The sequence below is a fragment of the Candoia aspera genome, chromosome 16, assembly GCF_035149785.1.
Source record: "Candoia aspera isolate rCanAsp1 chromosome 16, rCanAsp1.hap2, whole genome shotgun sequence".
Taxonomy (NCBI): Eukaryota; Metazoa; Chordata; class Lepidosauria; order Squamata; family Boidae; genus Candoia; species Candoia aspera.
This window is the reverse complement of record NC_086168.1, coordinates 11,732,033-11,755,465: the sequence shown is the minus strand read 5'-3', so window position 1 is coordinate 11,755,465 and position 23,433 is coordinate 11,732,033. Positions and strand designations below refer to the sequence as shown.

General features: G+C 55.4%; 3 protein-coding genes across 4 annotated transcripts; 2 read left to right on the top strand and 1 right to left on the bottom strand.

Annotated features, from left to right (window-relative positions):
- Positions 1-175: 175 nt before the first annotated feature.
- MAN1B1 (mannosidase alpha class 1B member 1) lies at positions 176-12,303 on the top strand. Its single transcript, XM_063316339.1, has 13 exons — positions 176-385; positions 2,302-2,410; positions 3,031-3,158; positions 4,295-4,455; positions 4,796-4,905; positions 5,038-5,223; positions 5,912-6,060; positions 6,250-6,438; positions 6,843-7,033; positions 7,462-7,582; positions 8,244-8,441; positions 8,648-8,779; positions 9,012-12,303. Exons 1-13 carry the CDS (start codon positions 221-223, stop codon positions 9,213-9,215), a joined length of 2,043 nt encoding a protein of 680 aa, XP_063172409.1. The 5' UTR covers positions 176-220; the 3' UTR covers positions 9,216-12,303.
- Positions 12,304-12,382: 79 nt separating this feature from the next.
- Positions 12,383-22,419, bottom strand: DPP7 (dipeptidyl peptidase 7). Of its 2 annotated transcripts, none has more exons than XM_063316340.1 (13): positions 22,305-22,419; positions 21,989-22,102; positions 21,286-21,425; positions 20,996-21,159; positions 20,697-20,832; positions 20,485-20,566; positions 19,896-20,062; positions 19,130-19,190; positions 15,453-15,571; positions 14,976-15,132; positions 13,935-13,999; positions 13,746-13,816; positions 12,383-13,156 (listed from the first exon to the last, which is right to left on the bottom strand). In XM_063316340.1, exons 1-13 carry the CDS (start codon positions 22,384-22,386, stop codon positions 13,051-13,053), a joined length of 1,464 nt encoding a protein of 487 aa, XP_063172410.1. In that variant the 5' UTR covers positions 22,387-22,419; the 3' UTR covers positions 12,383-13,050. The 2 variants fall into 2 exon arrangements, with proteins under 2 accessions (XP_063172410.1, XP_063172411.1); XM_063316341.1 differs by having other exon boundaries at positions 13,065-13,156; positions 13,935-14,063.
- LOC134506242 (kelch-like protein 9) lies at positions 15,623-19,754 on the top strand. Its single transcript, XM_063316342.1, has 4 exons — positions 15,623-17,580; positions 17,902-18,154; positions 18,366-18,526; positions 18,625-19,754. The coding sequence occupies exons 1-4, from the start codon at positions 16,507-16,509 to the stop codon at positions 19,033-19,035; spliced, it is 1,899 nt and encodes a 632-aa protein (XP_063172412.1). The 5' UTR covers positions 15,623-16,506; the 3' UTR covers positions 19,036-19,754.
- Positions 22,420-23,433: the final 1,014 nt, after the last annotated feature.

The following is a 23,433-nucleotide window of genomic DNA, read 5'->3' as shown; positions in this document are numbered from 1 at the left end:
ACGTGCCTGTGACTCGCTCCCCGGGTTTCTTCCCAGCCCCAGCCACGCCTCCCTTTAGAGCCTGCGCGTCGCCACGCGCAGCCTAGAGGGCGCTGTGGCTACGTACGCCTCGCAGTGTGGCTGCTCTAGCCTCTCTCTGTGCCGCGGGCAGGAACCGGAAGAAACGGGGCGGCGGGCGGAGGGGAGCTCCGCGGCTCCTGAGGGAAAGCGCTTCGCCGCCATGTACTCGGCGCCCTCCTCTTCGCCGCCGCCGCCGCCGCCGCTCCTCTCGCCCCCCCGGCGGGATTTCATCTCGGTCACGCTCAGCGGCGGCGAGTTTCAGGCGGCGGGCGGCGGCGGCGGCTACAACAACAGCAAGGCCTGGCGGAGGCGTTCCTGCTGGCGGGTGAGCGGAGCCATAGAGTCGAGATGGGGCAGAGGGGCTCCACGGCGCCCTCTGATGGAGAGGCAGGTGTCGGGAGCGGCCGCTGCCCCGCGCCCCCCGCCGGCGGGGTGGGAACTGCAGCGCCTGGGCTGCTCTTGGTGGACTTTCCCCTCCCTGAGCTGAACAGCTGCAGCAGCTGCAGGGATGGGGAGAAATCCAACAGGCCGAGCTGGCTGAGCCCTTCCCGACCTGACATTACAGCTGGCTGGGAGAGGTGCAGCTGTGGAACTGCCTGGTGGGTGCTGCTGTTGCCCCTCGCTGAAACAGACGCCTGTGCGTTTAAAAGTGCAAATAGCGGCTCGCGGTTGCTGACGTGGTTTTTTGGGCTTGTTATTCAAGGGGCCGCGCCGAACGGACAGGAGGGCAGGATAGGAAGTCTCTGTCATTAAGCCTGGGTTTCTAATTCTCAGTCCCAGGGTTTCTGGCCTGGGTTGGATTCATGCTTCGCGTTGCTGTTGATAACGTTTGGTTATTACCTTGCTCTCCTTTTATTACCCTGCGATCAGAAGCAGCTGGAGGAGGCTGACTGATTGCGTGCCGTTAAGTCGTCGGTGGTGTTCGAGGGGCCACGCAGGAAGGTAGATTCTCTCCATGAATTGCAGTAGGCTTTGCCTTGATAAGTACCGTTTTCAACAATACCTAATGGCTGGCACGTCAAAGAGTGTGATTTCCACTGTGGCTGGTTAAATATTTCTGGCATTTGGCAGCTTTAAGTCTCCAGCGCTTGCTACTCTGAGGTAGACTGCTTCTGAATATGGGAGTTTCACTCCTCACTTGGAGACTGAAAAGGACAGAGGAGGTGGCCCAAGAATCCATCCAGTTCAGGATCTTGCAGGCCATGAGCCAGTTGGGTGTGTCTGCGATTCCTGCCAGGGTATATACACTGTTGGTCTAGCGGCTTAGGCAACAGGCTAGAAACCAGGAGACCGGGAGTTCTAGTTCCGCCTTAGGCATGAAAGCCGGTTGGGTGACCTTGGGCCAGTCCCTCCCTCTCAGCCCAACCCACCTCACAGGGTGGTTGTTGTGGGGAAAAGAGGAGGAGGAAGGAGTATGAGGTACGTTTGCCGCCTTGAGCTATTTATAAAAATAAAGGCATAGAAAATAAATACATTTTCAAACTCTGCGCTGCCTTTGAGCCTGAAGACAGCCTAGAACCATTAAGGCTGGATAGAAGCAGATAGACTTCGCCTCTGTTTAGATAGTTTTAATCTGTTTTTCAGAGAAATATTCCCTCCCAAAGTAGCTCGCGTCGGTTTGTGGTTGGAAGAGGAGCCTGGCAGCAGGTGCATTACCCTGTTACTGAACCGTTCCGAGAGAACAAGGGAAGCATTTAGGGTGTGGCAGGAAATGGCAAGGTGGCGTTCACCTTCTGAGGAGTTTCTCCTTCGAGACACTTGGCAGAGAAGTGGCGGTGTGTCTGTGGCAGCTGCCGTCCCGCTGGATGGGGAGTGGAGAAGTGGAGTCAAGCAACAGCCTTGTTACAGACCCAATGAATTGCGCTGTATGTAAGAAAAGTCTCTTCCTCCTTTAAGGCAGGGAGCTGAGAAGAGAAATGGGGTTGTGCCAGGGTAGTTGTGATGGGGCACGAGCGAAGGAGAAGCTGCTTTCCTTGGGCGCTGCGTGGACGAGGTGTGGGTTGCAGAGTGCATTTTGTTGCCTACCACCAATCACAGGGCCCGGTTTTTTTTTGCTTCTGTTCTGATGGTCCTCCTCTACCAGTCACATGCATTAAATAAATATTGCAGAAGCACCCTGGGACTGTGCCCTTGCTCTAAGAGGACAGGGCAGTGCAAGTAGGCAGTGTTCCGCCAAGTTTGTGGGGCCTGTGTACAGGCTGAAGGTTTCTTTTGTTTTCATTTTGTCATGCTCACCCTCAGAAATGGAAGCAGCTGTCCCGCCTTCAGCGGAGCATCATCCTCTTCCTCTTTGCCTTTCTGGTTGTCTGTGGAATCAAGACGTATGCAAATGTGGCTGACCCATGGAAAAGTAAGCCGGCTAGTTTTTCTACCACACTGGTTGCTGCATCGTTGTAATGGGTGGGTCTCGAAACAGCTGGAACCACAATCCTCTGCCTGCCTACTCAGAAGGTCTGTTTGTCCCTGGAGTTATCTGGGACTTTCTCTCAAGTAAAAGGGATGGATTCCGACCTACGTCTGTTTTAGAAGCCCCTCTGAAGAAAAGAGACTTTTCTTTTGGTGTGTTGCGAAGAGCCACATGAACAGGCAGTTTTGTACACAGGGTTCATCGTGTGCCAATTCGGAACCACAAAAGGAACATTCTAACTGGTAGAATAAGATAGCAGGTCCCTTCTGCGCTCTGAGGTTATTCTGCTGTTGTGGTATTACTGTAACAAGCAGTTTAAAAAAATTAAAATTTGTCCCAACTTTTCACACTATTGTGTTCCAAAGCTCCCAAGCAATCCTTTAGTTGCATTTTTTTACTGTGGGGAGAAGGAAGTTTGACAGAGCAGAATGATTTAGTTCCCACGGATGGATGGATGGGTCTTCCTTTCTTCCTTTCTTCGAGCAAACATGAGCGTTAACGTTACTCTGTGGCTGATTTCATCCCGTTGCATCAGGTTCAGTGCAATTAATTTATCCATGCAGGTGCAACCAGCAGATCTTTGGAGGAACAGAAAGCTGATCTGGAGATCCCTGGGTTGAATCCAGCAAATCAGGCGATTCTCCCAATACCCCAGAAAGCCGATGCCGGTCTCAGGGACTTTTCACCTCAAGTAATTCTCTCCTCCCTCACCCCCCATCATACCTTATTGTAAGTGAAGGGGCGGGACAGCAGCCTGTAGCACAGCTCAGCTGTATGTGGCCCTAATTGTTTGTAAATCTGGCCTTTGAGCTTCCTGCCTAGAAGGAATTTTCCTAACTAGGCCCTTGCTGACTGAACAAAAGTGCTGGCATGTTCTAGGGTCCAGTTCTCTTTAAATGAATTTGGGATGCTCCTCTTTGCCATTTCCCCAAAGGGACCGAGAGCCCCCATAGAATGAATTTAGGCTGTACGGAGGGCCAGTGATGGTGGGTCAGTGATGGCCAGTGGTGGGAAGTCAGCTGGCTTTCAGTGTAGCCGCTGCATCGTGACCGATCTCCTCTCAGTTCTGGGCAAGCCTGTGCGTAGTCTGCTTCTGAGAATGATTAAGGCAACTTAAGCAGGAGCTCAGTGGTGAAGTCTTGCTGCCAGTCTCTGGCCTAGGACTGTGTGCCCCTTGGCATAAAGAGCCGATCTCATCCGCCCCAGCGGGGAGGTTTTGTGTAAAAGGCAGAGGCGTTTAGAGGTGTTCTTGCCTGATTTCAGGGGAGCAGAATCTGAGTTTTTTCTTCCTTGGGATGGCAGCCGGCTTTGGTGTTTGTTTGCCCAGTTTTTGGCTCCTCCTGCCTGCCCCACAGAGAAGAAAACCAGAATTAGCTGCAGAGCAGGGTCTCCTTTCAGCGGGCAGAGGGGCACTTGAATGCAGGGAGAAGCGAGATGGTGGCTGGTGCTGGATCAAGGATGTGAGGTCAAATGTGTTCCCTTTAGAATGGCCTGAGCTGAGCGGCACCTTCCGCATCAAATGTGGGTGTGCGTGTTCTTTGTTCTTTCTGCCTCCTGAACTGTGGTGGTAATGCTAGCCACCGTTTGTGCAGAGCTGCCATTTGGGGGCAGACCAGACCCAGGGATGGTTCCAAAAGAGCCAGAATAAGCTGCAGGGATGCCTGGCTAGAACTGAGTAGCCCACATGAGGCACATGTAATGGTTTAGCCCGACTGGGGAAATTCTCCGTTCCTCTTCCCTGCTTTCTCCTTTAGAAGCTATTCTTTGAAGCATCTGTGATTTCTCCACTCCTGCCCGTGAACTGATTCCTTGCCTTTTTCTTTTCAGAAACCTCCAAAACAGATCCCTGCCCGACGTGGGCCTCCGAATCTGCAGATCAGGCCGCCTTGGAGGGAGACAGAGGCCAAGTCCCAGGAGCAGGCCGTTGGAGGGGAGGGACAACCTGGCCAGGCAGGTCAGGCGCATAATGTGGAGAAGCCGATCGTTAGGTGAGCTGCTTGCTTCTCCCAATTCGGCCTATGAGAATTTGGCAGGCAAGGACACGCATTTTAATAGTGTAGGAAAGATGAGCTATCAAATGTGGAATGCTAGACTGGCCGGTAAATGTCCCAACTGGAATTGGAGCCTGGCGATTAAGCGGGACGTAAGGCAGAGCTAACGGTGGTCCGACCTGGGGATCCTGGGCGCTGTGCCTGCAAAGTTGAAGGACTGCCTATTCGTGCAGATTGGCAGGGAAAGCAGTGTTGAGGGTGCTGGGGGATGCCCTCCTTCACCTGAGGACGCCTTTGTGGAGGAGTGCGGGTCTCTGCAATAATCCTCCTTTTGCAGTTGGCGAGGAGCTGCGATCGAGCCCAGCCAGGGCCCCGAGCAGCCTTCCAAGAAAATTAATGATCCGGGCAGGCCTTCTCCCGTGGTGTCCGAAGACCAGAAAGAGCCAGGTACCTGGGCAGGGCCCGACTGAACCCAGATGGCTGTCCATTGTCTTTGCTGATGTGGGAGCCCATGCTTTCTTCCACAGGAGTGTCTCCTTTTCCCTAAATAGTGGCTCCTGACGTCTCTTCCTGTTTTAGTGCCCCTCAATGAGCGCCAGCTGGCTGTGATTGAAGCCTTCCACCACGCGTGGAAAGGTTACAAGGAGTTTGCCTGGGGCCATGATGAGCTCAAGCCCATCTCCAAGTCCTTCAACGAATGGTTCGGCCTTGGACTGACGCTCATCGATGCGCTGGACACCATGTGGATCTTGGGCCTAAAGGAAGGTGTGTTCCTTGGCTTTATCCAGCTATTTGCTCTGCCGTCTTCCCACAACTGAGCTCAAAATCCTGGGCTCAGGAGAAAGTTCTCAGTTGTATGTGTGGTGGGCTCCCTTCTTTTCCCTCAGCCTTTGTCAGCCCACCGAATGTCTTTCTTGTAAGCTGAGATGGCTGTTCCCGTACAGCAGTGTTTCCGGAGGACGCCTGTTTGAAGAAACCTTATGGCAGATCCCAACGTATAGCAGATAAAGAGGAAGAATCCAGAATACGGAGAGCCAGTTTGGTGTAGTGGTTAAGGCAGCAGGCTAGAAACTGGGAGACCGGGAGTTCTAGTCCCGCCTTAGGCACAAAGCCAGCTGGGTGGCCTTGGGCCAGTCACTCCCTTTCAGCCCTAGGAATGAGGCAATGGCAAAGCCTTGCCAAGAAATCTGCAGAGACTTGTCCAGGCAGTCTCCAAGAATTGGACACGATTGAATGGATTAAAAAAAACAACAGAATGCAGGAATAATCTCTCGCCCCAGAACGACTGAGCCTGTGCCGTAGTCTGGACATGGGAAAGGGCTTCTCCTTCAGAAAGGGGGCACCAAGCGGGCAGTATCTGGAGACAGATGCTTGGGCAAGCTTTCCCTTCCCTGCACGGGAGAAGACTGTCAGCAGTTGGCTCCAGCTTCTCTGCTTCCTTTCCCTAACGTAGAGTTCAAAGAGGCAAGAGACTGGATTGCCACAGAGCTGAACTTCAACAAAAACGTGGACGTCAACCTTTTTGAGAGCGCCATTCGTATCCTCGGGGGCCTGCTGAGCACTTACCACTTGTCTGGGGACAGCCTCTTCCTGGAAAAGGCTGTGAGTAGCGTGTCTGCCTCCTAAGGCCCCCGGACGATCCCTCCCCCTTTCCCTGTCCTTTTGGGACAGTCCCCGGTAGCAGCTGCAGCTGCTGAATGATCAGGAGGGCCTCTGTATCGGCCTCTTCGCTCTCCCAGCACCTCAGTGTGGTTTCTCACTCATCCACCCTGCCGTTTCTCCGTTGCTCAGAAAGACATCGGGAGCAGGCTCATGCCGGCCTTCAACACTCCTTCCAAGATCCCCTTTTCAGATGTCAACATCGGGCGGGGCACGGCCCACCCCCCGCGCTGGACTTCCGACAGCACTGTGGCCGAAGTGACCAGCATCCAGCTGGAATTCAGGGAGCTCTCGCGCCTGACAGGCGAAGAGAAATTTAAGGTACTGGGGGAGTGGAATGGCTGGTCTCCCTCCGCTTTTTGTTTCTGCTGCCCTGCGGAAGAGACCGTCTAGAAGTGGAGACGTCTCATCCTTCGCTTTTGGGAGGTGCTCTGCGAGGCTCTGGCTGCAGCAGTTGAGAAAGAGAAGGGACTTTGGGAGCATGCAGTGCAGCCTCGGTTCTCAGCCTGGAGCAACCTTCTCCGACTGGTCCGGTAAAGGCGTTCTGGATTTCTGCGTGGGGACAGTATAGCCCCCACAGGGTTAGGCTGGGTGGGACTGGGTCCAGTCCCCCAGAATTCCAGCTGCTGTGCACATTTCCAAAACCTGTTTGTGAACTGTGATCCCTGGCTGTGGTGCTGGTGGATGTGTGCAAAAAGTTTCACTGTTTGTTCTTCTCTTCCTAGAATGCTGTGGATGGGGTGATGAAACACGTCCACTCCCTTCCTGGCAAGAATGATGGCCTGGTGCCCATGTTTATCAATACCAACAGTGGGCAGTTCACACATCTCGGGGTCTACACCCTTGGGGCTCGAGCAGACAGCTACTACGAATACCTGCTCAAGCAGTGGATTCAGGGAGGGAAGAAGGAAAACAAGTAAATTCTTTTAAAATTTCCTCCCTCCCTCCCTCCCCCCCCCCCCGAATAAGCAGCATTTTCTGTGGAGAATTCCAGGGCTTTTCTGCTAGCTTCATACAAAAATGGAATTTGAGTTGATTTGAAGTCAGGAGGGAAATAACAATTCCTTCTGGAATCTGGCCCCCTCACACACGTGAAGTGCTTCCCTGAAGCTGTGTTCCTTGATTCTCAGAAAACCATGCATGTGCAAACACAGACAAATTCCCAACATGATGTGTGAATGTTTCGCCAAGTTATGGCCTGAAGGCATGGATCCAAAATACAGGAAAAGCTTTATGGTTGGCATTCTTCACTGAACCTCGTTATGCTCCGTAGCTGTGCCAGCAGCAGCTACACCTATTTTCAGACAGCCCAGCCACTCACCACAGCGTGTTTTTCAACGGCAGGCTCTTGGAAGACTATGTGAAGGGGGTTGAGGGGGTGAAGATGCACCTGCTTCGGAAATCCCAGCCAAGAAGGCTGACTTTCGTTGGCGAGCTCGCTCACGGTCGCTTCAGTGCGAAGATGGTAAGCCGCCTTTCAGGGAAAGAGGGTGGGCAGGGGGCTGATGTTCCTGCAGCAGCTTTCTTTTCACAATCCTGAAAAGTGGTTCTCAGTTTTGGAGCGTACAGATGGAATGGCGTAAAGTCCGACTCGCTTCCCCTTCAGTGACCAGATGCTCCCTATGTTTTCCAACTTAATCTGAGCGTTCTTGAGCAGTTAATCGTGTTTCCTCCCCCAATTCCTGAACCGCAGTGGGTGGATTAGCTTAGTTAAGCAAATTGCCCCTTCAGCGTTCAAGAGCTGTTTTCAGCCCTTCCGTTGGGCCTTTCGGTCCAAAGGTCATCCTGGGAATCAGGTCCCATGAAGACCACTGGTCTATCAGTACCTTCTCTTCTGTGACTGCTGCTTCCAAGGGTTCATATCTGCCTGTGCAGATCCTCCCCTTCCTTTTTCGCCTCCGTTGTCATGTCAGTTCCCCTATTTTGAATGAGAAAGCCCTTCTTGGGGCGCTGGCAGAAAGGCAGCGTGCAGTGCCACGAGGGAAGCATGGTAGGCCACAGGCCTGGTGTGCATGGAGCCCCGGCCCAAGAACACTTCCCAGATGCGCCGGTTCTTCAGCAGAGGAGAGAGACTTTGGCAGAGATTCAGCATCTCTCAAACTCCGGCCATCTGTTTTCTGGAGCAGGATCACCTGGTCTGCTTCTTGCCTGGAGCCCTGGCCCTTGGCGCTCACAACGGGCTCCCGGCAGATCACATGACCCTGGCGGTGGAGCTGGCAGAAACCTGCTACCAGATGTATGCGCAGGTAGAGACCGGCCTGAGCCCCGAAATCGTCCACTTCAACATGCATGCGCAAAAGGACCGGAAGGATGTGGAGATTAAGGTGAGCGGTTGAGGCTTGGGATTCAGAGCTTGGTCTGTAACCACTTGGCTGCAGGCATTGAAGTCACGCACGGGGGCGTGGACGCCCAGTGTGGAAGTCCAGTCCCTCCTGCACATCGTGCGCGCCCTGTGATGGGATGCTAGCAGTGCTGTAGGCTTTTGCCCCTTCAGTTCCAGAAGTCTTCCCTTCTGCCCTCCCTTCCCCAGACTGCGGACAGACACAACCTCCTGCGTCCCGAGACCGTGGAGAGCCTCTTCTACCTGTATCGGTTCACCGGCGATAAGAAGTACCAGGACTGGGGCTGGGAAATCTTGCAGAGCTTCAACAAACACACCCGGGTAAATCTGAGCCGTCTGCCTCTGCATCAGGGTCCCGTCAGAGCAAACCTAGGGAAGGGGGAGACCCTGCAGAACTTTCTCCTGGGCAGCTCTCCCCCACTAGCGGGGAATACGGGGGTGGGGGAATCGGCTGGAGCAAGGCAGGCTTTAATTAACAGCTCCCCCGACCAGTCAGATGGCAAACCTTGACGGCCCTCAAATTTCACACCTGTTCTCTCGTTCTTCCGTCCAGGTCCCGACCGGCGGCTACACATCCATCGACAACGTCCAGAACCCCAGCCATCCGGAGCCGAGAGACAAGATGGAGAGCTTTTTCCTGGGTGAAACCCTCAAGTACCTTTTCCTGCTCTTCTCGGACGATGTGAACTTGATCAACCTCGACAAGTATGTCTTCAACACGGAGGCCCACCCCCTCCCCATCTGGCCATCGGCATAAACGAAAGCCGGGGCGTCTGCCGTTTCCAGGTTCGATCGCGTCCCGATCACGGGGGACCTGAAGGAGGGAGGTGTGTTGAAGGCTGTGAGCTGTGTTGCTGGGGAAGGGAGCCTCCCGAAGGAATTGTACATGAGGGAAGGTGGATCTTTGGCCTGGAATCACGCCCCCCCCCCAAATACGGGCACCCAAGCCGGGAATGGGAAAGCGGTTCCCTGCAGTGCTGGATCCTGCTTGGCACAAGTGAGATGCTGGGGAGACCAGGGCTTGCTTTCAGCCAGGGAGCTCCTCAGCTAGCAAAAGAGGGGGCTCCTCTGAAGGGCCCAGCATTATTCTGTTGTCTCCGTACCACGTCTCTGCAGGAAAGTGCAGCCTTGTCCCAGGTGTTCGTGCAGCTTGTCACTGTGGTGGTGACTTCCCAGGATCATTCCAAGGCCCCAAGGGGGTGGGGGGTGCTGGCGAAAGGAAAATGCTCCCCTCTAAAACGGTGTTCGCTACTGACCTTGACCTCCTGATTCTGAAAGGGCACTTTGAATAATCAGGTGGAACTTGCGCCCTGCTGTGAGCTGGGGAGAAGCTAGATGCTAGTTTTGGCCCGGTGATATATATATATATTTTTCTTAACTTATCTGCAGCAACGCAGGGTGAAAACGTGAAAATTTACATTATAAACAAAACAAAAACAGAAGGCTATCTATGTAGGACTGTATATACGTGTAGTATGAATAACGTTTTGGCTCAGGTATTCTACTGAAGACTGCTTCCGGAGGGGAGGGGGAGCCGGATGGACGCGTGGGCTCCTCTTCTGGCTTGCAGCCCACCCCCGAGCCGGCCGCTGACCTTTACTCGGCAAGCAAATGGGCGGCGCCCTCTGTGATTTGGCCCGAGGGCAAGGGAGCAGCGGGATCCACTTCCCCAGAGCGAGTTGCGCCTGCCAGGAGATCCATTAGCAGGATTTCTGCGACGAGAACCCCTAGGAATGCAGGCTTAAAACCAACCAATCTACGCTCTGCAGCTTTTTAAATCCTGTGCACAGAGGAAGCAGCTCACTCAAGGTGCAGACCCAGATATATTTATACCGAAACACGGAACGAAGGCTCATCGGCTCCTCTTTACGCTTTCATTGTGGTCTTGCTGCCTGCCTGCGACTCAATACGAGGGCAACTCGCGAGAATTTTTTTTCCTCTGGTGTAGGCAGGTGCTACCCTTTAATCCAGCCATGAGTCTGCCTGCCTCCCCCATCTCTTTGCCCATTGCCAGGTGCATTCCTTTTGAGTTTCCATTTTCCTCCCTCTCTCCGACTGCTCAATTTCAGCACTTTAAAGGAGGGGCAGAAAGAAGATTTATGAGACAATCCACCCCAGTTTTGGTGGGACTGACTTTTTCCTTATTCAAGTCCCCTCTGGGGACTTCCCAGACGACCCCCTTCACGCTTCCTGCAGCAGCAGCGTGGTGTTGCTGCTACCTGGTTACAGTTGCTGTTGGGGCTGGAGCAAGCGGCTGGGGGAGGATGGGGAGGCAGACTGGCACCATCCCTCTTGGGGAGGAGGGGAGCCACGTGAGTTCCTGGCACTGCCAGAGCTGCTGCGGGGAAAATTCTGGCCTGATTGTTGTCTGCAAAAATGGTTCCAGGGGGACCTGTAATCCGCTGAGTTTCTTCTTTTTGTATGTTGCGTGTGACCCAAAATGCATGGTTTCCAAGACTGGGGGGTTTGGAGTTACCCTATAGATGGGACAATGCAGTGACCAATCAAGAAAATGATCATTCAAATCTCTTGGCGGCATTTCTCGAACTCGGTTCCCTCCTCCCTGCAGTATGGCCTCATGTTGCAACGCTGCTTGCCTTTAGGATGGCGAGAATAAAATGAAGTGCTCAACACTTGAAGCACAATATCATAGGAAGGAGTATTTTTCTCCCAATCTTCTTACTGTAACTGTGGCCTTTCAGAGGGTCACACCATCTCCAACCTCTCCTAAATCAAGTCGGTGTTTTGCTTGCTGTTTTGGCCACAAAGTGCCAACTGAATGATGATTGGGGGTGGGGGGAGCAGCAGTCGTGGTTTTGGAGGGTGCTTGCACAGCACTGGTGCGTAGTTTTCTGTCCCCCGTTTAAACAGACCCCGGAATTTAAAAGCCATACTCTAAAAACCCAGTTTTGGGAGGCTGACACTTTACTTTGAACTGGTGCCTTCTGTATTCAAGGGGGGAGATAGAAAGGTTGGGATGGTCAAGTACCAAAGGGTGAGGATTTCTCCCAGCCAACAAAGCACACACAGGCTGGGCTGCAGGACCCCCCCCCCGCCCCCAAACTTGCAATTATCCAACTCTTTTTCAAACAGGTTGCCCAATATGCTTGTTTCTTGGATCCTTCTCAGAGTTAGATGCAGAATGCCACCCCCCGGTGCTGAATGCTTTTTTTTTTTTTTTTTAAACTGGTGTACAGCCCTGAATTCCCACTTGCCTCATGTTCTTCATGATGGCTGAAAGGTCCTCCTGCTCTTGGAGATTTCAGGAGAAATTCACTTCAGGAAAACTTAGCTCAGTTTTCATGTTTGTTTTGCACAGCCAAGTCTGAACACATTCCTCATGTAGTTTTTCCACAGCCTTACCTTAAGGCTGCCTGTTATCATGGCCAGTTCTTCCTCCCGCATCTTAAGAGCAGAAGATGAGCATCTTAGCCTCCCTTCTCTACCAAAAGACTGGTCGGGCACAATCGGGCAGTTTGCTGCAAATGGACTGGAAGTCAGGCCTGGTTTATGGCTGCCAAACTCGGTAGAGAGGCTCGGTGTTGTCAGGAGCGCCATATGTGCTCCCATCATTTCCTCTGCATAATTACTTTTGAACTGCCTTTTCCCCCCCCCCCCGAGAAAAGACATACTGCTGAAGCCTTGTTACTGTGTGATCTGGTCCAAGGTATTTGTAAAGTAGAATTTATTCGTTTGTGAACATGCGAACAGTTTTAAGTGCGCCTCACCTTTTTGCAGAGGTGGGAGAAACCTCTTTGAAATGGAACAGAATCCTACGTGCTGTTAGTTGGGAAGTTAATCTGCAGAATTCTACTCCACCTTAATAAACTTGTAATTTATTTTGAGACGCTGCGTCTTCCGTGCAACTTGCTGCTTATGTTTTCCTCTCCCCACTAGAATGGGTTTGGCTGACTTGCACAGGAGGTTCAGGGATGCCCCTTTGAAAAAAGCCACCGGCAAGCAAAATTTGCTCCAGGTTCAGCACCGTTAGAGAAATTACCTGCAAAGCACCATCCCCTGATGGGTGACAAAGCCCACAGCTAGAGCCCCTTTTGCGCCCAGATGTGGCCTCATCTGCGGGGTCTCCAGAGCAAAATCAGGTCAGCAGGGAAGGTAAACCAGCTCTTTCTCCTTGGGCTGTGAACCAGGGTGGGCAGGACCCAGGCTAGATGGCCCAAAGGTCTAACTCAGGACAGCACACCTGTTGCTTTCAGGGGGATTTGGGGAGTTGGCATCTGCCTGCATGGCTTTGATCCCGTAGTGGAGGGTAAGCTGTGAGCCTGAATTAATTTTAGCACGAGAGCCATGTGCTTAGCCCTGATTTTGGCTGACCCACATTTGTGTTTTCTCAGTGCCCCTGAGCACTGGCTCCTTTCTTAGAAATGGGTGAAAAAAATGTCCGTATCATTCCAGTCTCCATGAACACTCCCAGCCCAGGAAGGTACTCTGGAGGGAATCTTTTGCTTTATTAATTATTTTTCAGCACTGTGGTATGAAAGCGTCACTGCCTAAAGAGGGCACCATGCAGATTCGCTCCCTTCATGCCCAACAGTCCTGGGGGCATCTGTTAGACCTGGCTGGCAACTCGGAGACTACTTGGTGACCTTGATGGTGGCCGACTGCACCCAGTCCCTGATGATCCTGGCTTCCTGAAGCCGAGCTTCCCTGGCTGATGCCGGATCAGCTGGGTTAGAGCTCCTGTTGGGAAAAAAACAAGCCCACTGAGGCGGACCGTCCCTGATGCTTGTCAGAGGGCAAACATCCAACCCCAGGGAACCAAGCAGTTGCAGGTGGCTTTTAAGGTGTGTTTGCTTGCTGCAGCAGAACCTCTCCCTTTCAGGAAACAAAATCGCAGTGCTTCCTATTTCTAAAACATTTAAAATTCTTAAAAGCTTGTTTCTAAAAGCAAAGGGGCCCTGATGCATCATCTGAAGAGGGGTGATGGATCAGACCGAAGGGCCCTCCAGCTCAGCACGTTGGCGCGTTCCAGGAGAGAGCAGCTCTCCTTGGTCAACCGCCAGAAGTAACCACCGGTGCTCGGAGTGGGGTGGTCTCCGATACCAAGGTTCCCCTTAGATAGAGCGACGACTCGCTGGCGGGAACCATCTTCCGAGACACGTCGTGAAAAAGATGCTCCCGCGCAGGAGAGAAGGGAGGAGGAGGAGGACAGGCCAGCTACGGCTCAGCAGTGCAGCGGCCAGTCCTTGGTTGAACTGTGCAATCCGAGGACCGTCATCTGGAGGTGCTGGAGAAGAAGCCACGGCGGGGCCAGCTCTGCAAAACGTACCGGAGGTCCAGGTGATGGGCGCCTCCCTTAATGACGATGGCCGTCAGGGACCAGCTCAGGTTCTTCCTCACCTGGAATGGCAACACCGGAGAGTCAGACCTGGCGGGGGTGGGAGAACAGGTGATGGGTCCAGGTGGATCCCTGCAGGGAGATCCTGGGAACGGTCCCTGGCAAACTGCAGGTACTCACGCCACCCGCTGCCCAAGGGTCCAAGTCTCCATTCGAAAAGATAATGTTGCTTGCAGCAGCCAGATCTGCGGTTGTCAAACAGAACAGCGAGACCGTTGATGGGTTTGAACGAAAAAGTACACAAAGCTGCTGTAGCGGGGACGACAAAGCCAAGTGCCCGTGAAGCACTGAGCCAACGGAGAAGCCGGGGGGAGACGGGGGGGTGGCAGCCCCCCTCTTGAGAGAAAGAGAGAGGGTTCAAGGGGAGAGTACAGGTAGTCCTCGACTTACAACCATTCATTTAAAGACCGTTGGAAATGACGGTGCTGGAAAAGACGACTTACAACCAGTCCTCGCAGTTACAACTGTTGCAGTGCCCCCGCGGTCACGTGATCAAAATTTGGGCGCTTGGCAACTGGCGTGTATTTACGACAGTTGCAGCATCCCGGGGTCACGTGATCACCATTTTCGACCTTCCCAGCTGGCTCCTGACAAGCAAAATCAACGGGGAACTGTGCGATTCACTTAACCACCGTGGCAAAAAAGATAGTAAAATCGGGCATGACTCACTTAATGACCACATCGCTTGGCAAAAGTAGTTCCAGTCCCAATTGTCGTAAGTCAAGAACAACCTGTACCCGCATTAAAACCATTCAGAGTTCAAAAGCAGCCCTGGGCACGGGTCCCTTCTGCCTAGTCCTGCTGGCTCTTGGGCACAGCAAGGCCTCTGCCAGCCGGACCATTTTAACCAGCCACGCCAAGAGGCTGTTCCCACACAAATGTCCCACCCTCGGACAGAAAGGCTCAGAGCTGCACAGCTACAAGAGAGGTGCAGTCCAGGACCCAGAAAGAGCCACATTTCGCAGGACGCCGCCTTGTCCCTGTGAATCCGGGGCCATGCTCCGATGCGCTTCGAGGCTCGCAGGCGGCCCACCTCCGGCCACCGCGGCAGCTGCTTCCTCTCCCGCGAGGCCCTCGGGGTGAATGACGCCCTTCAGGAGCCCACCCTAATCGCAAGACAAAATACCAGCGAGAGAAAGCTGGAAGGAGGCCGCTGCTCACCGCGGCCCCAGAAGTTGGTCCGCAGCCAGGATGGCCGGGGCCACACACCCCACTTGCGGGCGCAGTAGCGCTCCCTGGCGGCCTCGCTGAAGGGCAGCTCCGGGAACATGTCGGTCACATTGTTGCTGTCAAACGTCAAGTTGATCTCCGTGCAGGCCTGGAAGAGAGGGGAGCCTCAGCCGCCGGGAGACGCAGGCTGCCAACCCCAGGATCTGCGGGGGTCGGTGGGGAAGAAGTCGGCCCCTCTGGGGAAAGCTGAGACTCACCGCGAGACATTCGCACCTGGGGAATCTTGCTCAGAACAGCAGTTAGAGTGTCCACGGATTTGCCATCCATTGCGTCGTTGGTGACCTGATGTCTTCCTAGCCTCAATGGCAGCTGCCCCCACCTGGCGCCCCTGCAGTCCCCCTCGTTCCGCACCAGCCCAGGCGAGACAAGACCTTCCCCTTCACGCTCGGGGCTCTTCCCCCAACGTACCTGATAATCCCAAGCTGCGGCATCTGGCCCTGTCCCGCAGCCAGTTGGATCGGAGCATTTCTGGTATAGCTTGTAAATGTCAAAACACAGAACAGTCCCCGTGGAGTTGTAAAATACTCCTAGGAGACCAAGGAAAAGAGGGTGTGACCGCTTGTCCAGAGACGGCTGGGGGGGCACTTTCATTTTCTTAACCCTAAATCACCCTAAAGCAGCCACAAAGCCCACCCTGAACAACTCCAGAGAGGGACAGAAGGCTCCACTTTGCTTCCAAAGGGTCAGCTTAAAAGTATACGGAAGATGCCCAACTAAAACAATGACTAGAGCGCCTACCATTGGAGGAAAAGCTAAAGGGTTGGAAATTTTTCAGTTAACCAAAACAAAAACACTTAAATTATAAGCGCGGAGAAAGTAGACAAAGGACATGCCTTCCACCCCGCGTACCTGCACGCGTTGGGCGTGTGATCTAGGACGGACAGAAGGAAGCATCTCTTTGCCCTCGCTTCTGAAGCACCCTGCTGTGAGGTGCGGTGGGGAGCTTTGCTTTTTAGCACAGAATGAAGCTCAGCTGCACAAACACCCCAGCCAAACTTGGGGTTTTTCCTTCAGCCTAGGTGTAAATGCTAGGAAACAGCAAGGAGCCAGGCTCTCTCCCCTCCGCTGCCTCCTGGCCAAAGAAACAGTCCAGGGTAAAGCAGCCTGTTTTCCTCCCCCCCCACAATCTGAAAAGCAGAGGGCAAGCCTGGACTTGCCACTTTTCCCACCGTGAGCCACTCTGGGCATGGCCAGGAAGCCGAGGACCGCCACACCCTGGCGGATACCAATCGGACGGAGGGGAAGAGAACGAGGGCAGTGGCTGCCGCCGCCGCCTTGGAGATGAGCGGTCAGCTGACCTGCTCTCCTAGTAGCCCAGGAAAACAAGGTTCTCCTCAAGCCCAGCCACCCCCTGGGCTGCCTCCAGAGAAGCAGAGCTCCCAGAGATGCCTTCAGAGGGCAGAGAGGGGCCTGGAAGTCTTCTGGAGTAGGGGGCAGGCCGCTTCTGACAGGCTCCCGCGCTATGGCTTTTGGAAAGAAGCCTCTGGGGGGCTGGGTAGTTGCTCAGAGTCAGAGCCTTAGTTCGGACACCTACCTGCCTAAACTCCTAGAGGGGCTCCAGAACCTGCGTTCCCAGAATGCCCTGTGTGATGTGGTGCTGAAAGCCGAGGGCGCCTCGTTCCCTGCGCACAGAGCCATCCTCGCCGCAGCCAGCAGCTACTGCAAGGCGCACTTCACCGGGGAGGCGGCGAGCAAAGTGACTCAGCTCAAGCTGGCGCCACCGGTCACTGCCCGGGGCCTGCAGGGGGTCTTGTCTTTTGTCTACTCCAACCGACTGGAGCTTACTCTGCAGACGGTTGAGGGGGTCTTCAAGGCAGCAGAGGCACTGCTGGTGCGTGAGGTGATGTGCCTCGCCCTCCGATTCCTGGAAGGCGCCTTGGACCGGCACACCTGCCTCCCCATCCTCAGGATTACTCAGCGGCTTGGCCCCGAAGAATTAAAGCAGAAAGCGCGGTGCTGCCTGAGCAAGCATTGCGGCGCGATCCTGAAGGACCCTGCGCAGCTGAAGGAGCTGGATAGGACGTCTCTGTGTGAAATCTTAGACAGGGGAGACACCCAAGGGCTCAGCGAGCTGGAACTGCTTCAGGCAGCGGTGCACTGGCTGGGCCAGAACAGCACACACCGGGAAGACGCAGCCGAGGTCCTGCGGTACATCCGGTTCCCCTGTATACCGCTCCCAGATTTGCAGAAGTTTGTCCAGGACACGCCCATCATGAGAGCCGAGCCTGCTTGCCGCCAGTACCTTCGGGAAGCCTTGGACTACCACGTCCAGCCGTACGTGCAGCCATTTCTCCAGAGCGAGTGCACTCAGGTTCGCAACAGGGATGACACACTGATCGTCCTGGGGGGCAGGTCAGCAAACAATGCCGTCTGCAGGGATGTGTGGGCTGCTGACCGGCACTGCCGTTTGTGGAAGACGATCGGGAAGCTGAGCAGGCCTGTGTATAATCACTGTGTGGCCGTCCTCCATGACTTTGTCTTCGTGATGGGGGGCCAGGAAAGCTTTGACCCGACAGGCCAGCATCCTTCCAACAAGGTAAGTGTACCACGACCAACCTGGCTGTCCAGGGACTCAGAGCTGGTGACTTTCTTCAGGGCGAGGGGCCAAAGGAGTAATTTGAGGAGAGCAGCTTCATTGGCACTATTACTATTACCCCCATGATTTCCGTCTTCCCAAACGGGCAGCGTGGGGGGCTTTTCTCTGACGATGCTCTCCACGGTTCCTGGGAGTACAAGGGGGAACCAGCGACTCTGTTCTACATTCTGTAATTTGTATTTTAATTATATTTGGAAAATTAGTAAAATTCTTATAAAAGGGGGGGGGGAACCAGCGACTTCTTCCCTCTCCCAACTCCAGGTGTTCAGGTTCGACCCTTGCCACAACACATGGCTGCAACTGGCAAGCATGCTGGTCCAGAGGACCCGCTTCTACGCAGGGGCGCTGAATGAGCGACTTGTGGCCGTGGGGGGCGGAGCACTGCTGGGGACGCTGACCGACAAGGCGGAGGAGTACCACCTTGCTGAGAACCAGTGGCAGCCCGTCACGCCCTTTCCCGTGCCAGTGGCCGACCATGCGGGGACAACCCATGAAGGCATCCTGTACATCTCAGGTGTGTGAGCATCCTTCGTAGCAAACACAGCCTCCTTTCCGAGAGAACCCTGGCTCAGGAAAAAGGCTTGGCATGGGCTAGGAACAGGAAGCACCTGGGTTTGGGGCAGCCCCCCCAAAGTCTCAAGTCACCTGTAGCCGGGGGCGGCTGGGGAGGACCAGGCCTGTAGGGAGCCCTGTGGGAGCACCAACCCTTTTCCCTTCGGCACCAGGGGGCTTTGCCGAGGGACAGACCTTGCGCACCATGTACAGCTACCTCTCCCGCCTGCGCTGCTGGATCAGGAACCGGCCGATGGCGTTTGCCCGCTGCGATCATGGCATGGCAGCAGTGGGAGACAGGATCTTCTGCATCGGAGGAAGGGCTCTGACAAACGTACGTGGGCATTTCCTTTCTCCTTTTTAAAGCCCGGGCTCTCGGGACTTCCCGAGGCTCAGCTGGGCTTTCTCCTGACCTGCTGTAGTTCTTTGTAGGCCCAGGAATGGGTTCCTGTGAGTGAGGTGGAATATTACTGCCCTGTCACCGATCGATGGGCCCGGCTCCAGCTCCATCTCTCGGCCATCGACCTTTGCCACTTCAGCCTCACCGCCAGCCAGATCCAGCTGTACGTCACAGGCGGTGGGTCTCTGCGGCAGAGGAGCAAAGAAGTTGGCATCTGGGTCTGCCACCCCGGCAGGAGAACATGGGAAAAGGTCGGTTGTTTGCCCCGGGCTCTGGCAGATCACGCCTGCTGCTTTGTTCATCTCCCGGCCCGGATGGCAAGCCCGCGAGAACAGAGAGAGGGGAGCGTTTGGACGACAGCAGAAAACAGCCCCTCTCAGCCTGCTGGTCTCCAGCTAGAGGAAAGCTCTGACCAAAAGCAGTTTGGTTTTTTTCTGGGGTGAGCTTCAGGGAAACAGACTGGCACCAATTTTGTCCTGTGGCCCCAACCCTGGAGAAATGCAGCATTCACAGAACGAAACAGAGCTATTTACTCACCAGAAAGAGCTGCCAGCCCTCTGATGGGATCCTGATTGGCCAACATCAGTTCACAGCCAACCTGAATTAATAGACACGCCCAGACTTGATTTCTCAATAGTGCCCCCATAATCAAAAGCAATTGAGGGCTTCTTGATACCCGGGGCACAACAGAGGCATCTCCCCCCCCCAAGCAGAAAGCAGGTCTGGCTACCTGCCAGGTCTGCCAGCTGATCCCGTATAACCTATTTTCTAGTTGGTTTGGGGTTTCATCCCAGTGTAAAGTCATACTGTAACCCTATTGGCGCTAATCTGATGCTTTCTTGCTCGAAGTCCAAAATGCCTGTATTATCTGCGCCAGAAATAACAAGGGGAAAAAAGCAGCAAAGCCTAAATTTCTCTTTTGTACAGGCTTGCATAGTCCATTAATTCCAAGTCCCTCCTGAAAAGGCCAAACTACTTTCCTGCAGAAGTTAAACCCTTCCACTGGAGGGAGGGACGGCAGTCTCATTTTACTAGCTCATGGTTCTCTGGAAAGAGTGAGCAAGGAACTCTTATTTGGTTAGCCTTTGGCAAACATGCACCAGCCCTGGCCAAAAATATGCTTAAAAAGTTTGGGCGTGCAGCTTGTTATTGTATTTCTTAACGTTGCAACGTTAGCATTAAAGTGATGCCACCGCAACACAGGTGTGCCGAGCTGGTTATGTTGAGGAGTCTGAATGAAGGCAGACAGGAATAACCCTGGAACACAGGTTGACATCAGTAGGGAAGAAGCCTCAGCCATTACCTTGACGGGATTTGCTGGGAAGTGGCCCATAAAGTCGGTCTTGTAAGGATAATCCATCATGGCCATCATGGTGAAGGCATTCCGGGCAAACTCAAACAGCTGGCCGATGTCCTCTTGGGTTGAAAGCTGGTTGCAAAGAGCCATCTTTGTGCTGATTTTCCCATAAGCTTCACACAAAGGAGAGGCGCAGCCCAGTTGTAACATGGCTGTTCAAAAGCAAGTCCCACCCTGCCACATTCAAGCAGACTTGCTCCCTTGTAAGCCTGCTGGGAATGGCAGCTCGTTGCTCGTTCTTCAGGGGCAGCAAAGTGGTACAGACACCGGCAAAGCCAAACTAGGCTTAACTGTGATGAGTTTTCAAGAGCAACATTTAACGTGTTCATTTGCACCCAAAACAGCTGACCCTTTGAGTTTAAGGATGCTGGAATTAGTACCCCCTACCAGTTACATAAACTGCGTCTCTGGTTTAAAGTATTCTGGCCAACTGTAACGCAGCAGCCTGTTAGTCTCCAACTGCCCAAGGCTTCACACCCTACACAGCGCCTGTCCCAAAGGCTGTTCCCTCCCATTCAGAGCCACCGCCTTTTACCTCCGACCAGGCTGAGGTCTTTGATTTCTCGGAACGCTTCCCGGACAGCCTTGACACAATCCGGACTGTAGTTCTGAAAGTCCTTGAAGAAGCAGACAAAATTCCCCGCTGATTCAGGAAACTAATTGGCTTATTTCAGATTCGGGGGGCGGGGGGGGTCTGCGTTTTGCTTAGTCAGCAAAAGGGAACCCAGGCAAGCCGCCTTTTCTTACTGCTGTGACATCCTTGAAGAACTGCCTGGGGTCTCCGATCCCAGCCGTGGACAGCACGGGGGCGCTGGCAGCGAGGGCACCGGCCACTAGGTTGGGGTACTTCAATCTCATGTATGCGCTCAGCATCCCTCCGTAACTAGAACGTGGGGTAATGAGAAGACTGTTATCTTTCCAGACAGATGAAAGATACCTAGGATAGTTGGTTCGCTGAAAGGGCAACACGATCACAGCCCCATCAGATCCTTGACCTACAAACCAGGAAACTCAGAAATGCCCAGAGGGAGGAGAGAGGCCCTCACCTGCCTCCAAATGCGATGACAGGAGAGTCCTGCGCTTGGTACTGCTGCTTCAGCCACACAATGAGCACCGCGTAATCGGCGAGGGCTTGCTCAACGCTCAGCAGGCCAGCGTTTTGCCCCTGCAGCGACGCCGCTCCAAATGGAAGCGATTTCCCGTAATACCTCTAAAACAGCAAGAGAAAAGGTGTCTGACGAGCTGGTCACGAGCCTGTGCCACAGGAGCTACGGACAGCCCCAGAGACGTGGACGTAGGGCGCCCTGGTCTGCCAGGAGTCGGCAGCACGACTTACGTGTTCCGCAAAGACCACCAAGGCCTTCTGCTGCTCTGCCAGCTCCAGGAGGAAGCCGGAGTTCTGGGCAAAGATCCAGATATTTCCTTCATTCCCGGTGTAGAAGAAGATGGGGCCGACTCCCTTCTTCCAGAATTTATCTATGAGACACAGCCCACCCAGCAGCATTAGAACAGCGTGGGAAAAATACAGGTAGTCCTCATTTAGCAACTGCCTCGTTTAGCAGCAGTTCCCAGTTACAATGGTGGTGAAAAAGTAACTTTGCGGCCCGTCCTTGCATTCACGACTTTCCCAGGTCTGTAAAGCCAAGGAAAGCTGAAGTAAGATGGTAAGCAAAGTTTCACTTAGTGACTGCATTGCTCAACAACCAAGGTGCTAGTCCCAATTGTGGTCGCTAAACGAGGACTATCTCTACAACATAAAGATCCCTCCAGGAGCATGGCTGCAACTGTGTGTGAACTAGCCTTAGCAGCCATCCACCCTCCCCCCAGCTTTCCAACATAATGAAGCTGGGCCCTGTTGGAAAATCCTGCCCTGGCAGGGGCATTATCCAAGAAGGCCTGAAGCTGGGCTTTTCTGCAGATGCCTGCCCTCTTGGGACAGGGAAGGGGCGAGGGGTGACCGCTGCCCCCCACCTCCATGGGGGGGCTTCCCCATGGGTTGTCCCATGGGGTGCCAGGCTCAGGACCCCCCCAAAGCTTACCCGTGATGAGGTACCTCTGGGGAAAGGTCCGGTTGCCGCAGCTCTGGAAGTTGAAGTGGTCCAGCCGCTGCTGGAAGTACCTCTCCTCGAAGTCCCGGGGGGCGCGTCTGCGGGCTGCGGGAAGGAGCAGCAACGTTAAAGGGCAGGACCCGCCGGGCCGGTGCCCCCCGCGTCCCTCCCCGCGAAGAGCAGGAGCAGCTGCAGGGGCTGATGGGAGTTGTGGTCCATGCGCCCCCACAAAGCGGGGAAAGCCGGGGAGTCCCGGCTCCCTCCGCGGAAAGCGGGGAGCCGCTGGCAGGGCGGGCTCCCCCCTCACCTGCCGCCCCCGAGGCCAGCCCGAGGACCAGAACCAGGACGGGGAGGAGGGGGCGCGGGGGGGCCGCGGCGCGCGCGTCCATGGCCGAGGGCCGCCGGGCTTCTCCCTTTCGCGCGTCACGTGCGGGCGGCCCCGGCTGGTCACGTGGGAGGCGGCGGCCTGCAAGTCACGTGGCGCCCCGGAAGGCGCGGCGGCGGCGGCGCGGCTGCCGTCGCCATGGTGACCGCGGCTCCGCGTTCCTCGTCCGGCGCCCGAGAGTGGCGGGGGCTCAGTCCTAGGAACGGAGGCGCGCTCTGCACATGCTCAGAGACCGGACGGGCCCTCAGAGGAGTTGGGGGGGCTTCCGCACCCCCCGCTCGTTATTCCCCGCCGCGGCGGGCGGAGGGGCGCCCTACGATGCCCTCCCCCGCGGAGGAGCAGGAGGGCGGAGAGCCGGTCCCGCCGAGGAGGGAGGCACCCCCGCCGGGGGTCGAGGCGGCCCCTGCTGCGCCCGGCGCGGCGCTCTCGCCCGCTGGGTGGCGAGGGCAGGGCGGGGCGAGGCGGGGCGGGGCGGCGCCGAGCCGAGCGCGTCCCTGCGCCCCGCTGCGCGGCGGGGAAGAGGCGCCGGCGCCCGGCAGGTGAGCGCGCGCTCGGCGGGTCTGCCGCGCGGCGGGGGGGAGGCGTGCGCGGCGCGGGGGGGTCCCCGCCGCTGACCGCCCGCAGCCGGGGGAGCGGGAGCGGGACGGGGCGCCGCAGCGGGGCCTCGCCGGGGCTGCTGGCGTCCGCCGCGCCTGGAAGTGGCGGCCAGCGCCCCGGGCGGTTCGGCGGTCCTGGGCAGCGGCGCGGATAGGCGCCTTCCCTTCTCGCCCCGCGGCGTCGCTCCGCGGCCCCCGGGGCCCCCGCCTCCCGTCTCCTGCCCCGGTGCTCCGCCCAGGAACGGCCCGCGGGAGAGGCCCTGGGGGAGGCCGGCGCGCCGCTGCCCTCGTCCCGGGGCGTAATTGCCGCGGCCCCCCGCGCGGACCGCGAAGAACGGCAGGCGCAGCCAAAGCCGTTTGCCGCAGAGGTGTCAGATAGGCGGGATGGGGTCTCCCCTTGCTCGAACCAACCGCTTTCTCTTAGCAGCAGTTGCGGGAGAGCCGCTTTTAAACCA

Excerpts from the sequence above, each read along its gene's own strand:
- MAN1B1 (XM_063316339.1), top strand. The coding sequence starts at position 221 with ATGTACTCGGCGCCCTCCTCTTCGCCGCCGCCGCCGCCGCCGCTCCTC. Across the intron at positions 7,583-8,243 it reads GTCGCTTCAGTGCGAAGATG|GATCACCTGGTCTGCTTCTT; the intron begins GTAAGCCGCCTT and ends TTTCTGGAGCAG. Across the intron at positions 8,442-8,647 it reads GGAAGGATGTGGAGATTAAG|ACTGCGGACAGACACAACCT; the intron begins GTGAGCGGTTGA and ends TCCCTTCCCCAG.
- LOC134506242 (XM_063316342.1), top strand. The coding sequence starts at position 16,507 with ATGGCTTTTGGAAAGAAGCCTCTGGGGGGCTGGGTAGTTGCTCAGAGT. Across the intron at positions 17,581-17,901 it reads GCCAGCATCCTTCCAACAAG|GTGTTCAGGTTCGACCCTTG; the intron begins GTAAGTGTACCA and ends TCCCAACTCCAG. Across the intron at positions 18,527-18,624 it reads GAGGAAGGGCTCTGACAAAC|GCCCAGGAATGGGTTCCTGT; the intron begins GTACGTGGGCAT and ends AGTTCTTTGTAG.
- DPP7 (XM_063316340.1), bottom strand. The coding sequence starts at position 22,386 with ATGGACGCGCGCGCCGCGGCCCCCCCGCGCCCCCTCCTCCCCGTCCTG. Across the intron at positions 22,103-22,304 it reads GCTGGCCTCGGGGGCGGCAG|CCCGCAGACGCGCCCCCCGG; the intron begins GTGAGGGGGGAG and ends TCCTTCCCGCAG. Across the intron at positions 20,833-20,995 it reads GTCATCGCATTTGGAGGCAG|TTACGGAGGGATGCTGAGCG; the intron begins GTGAGGGCCTCT and ends CCCACGTTCTAG.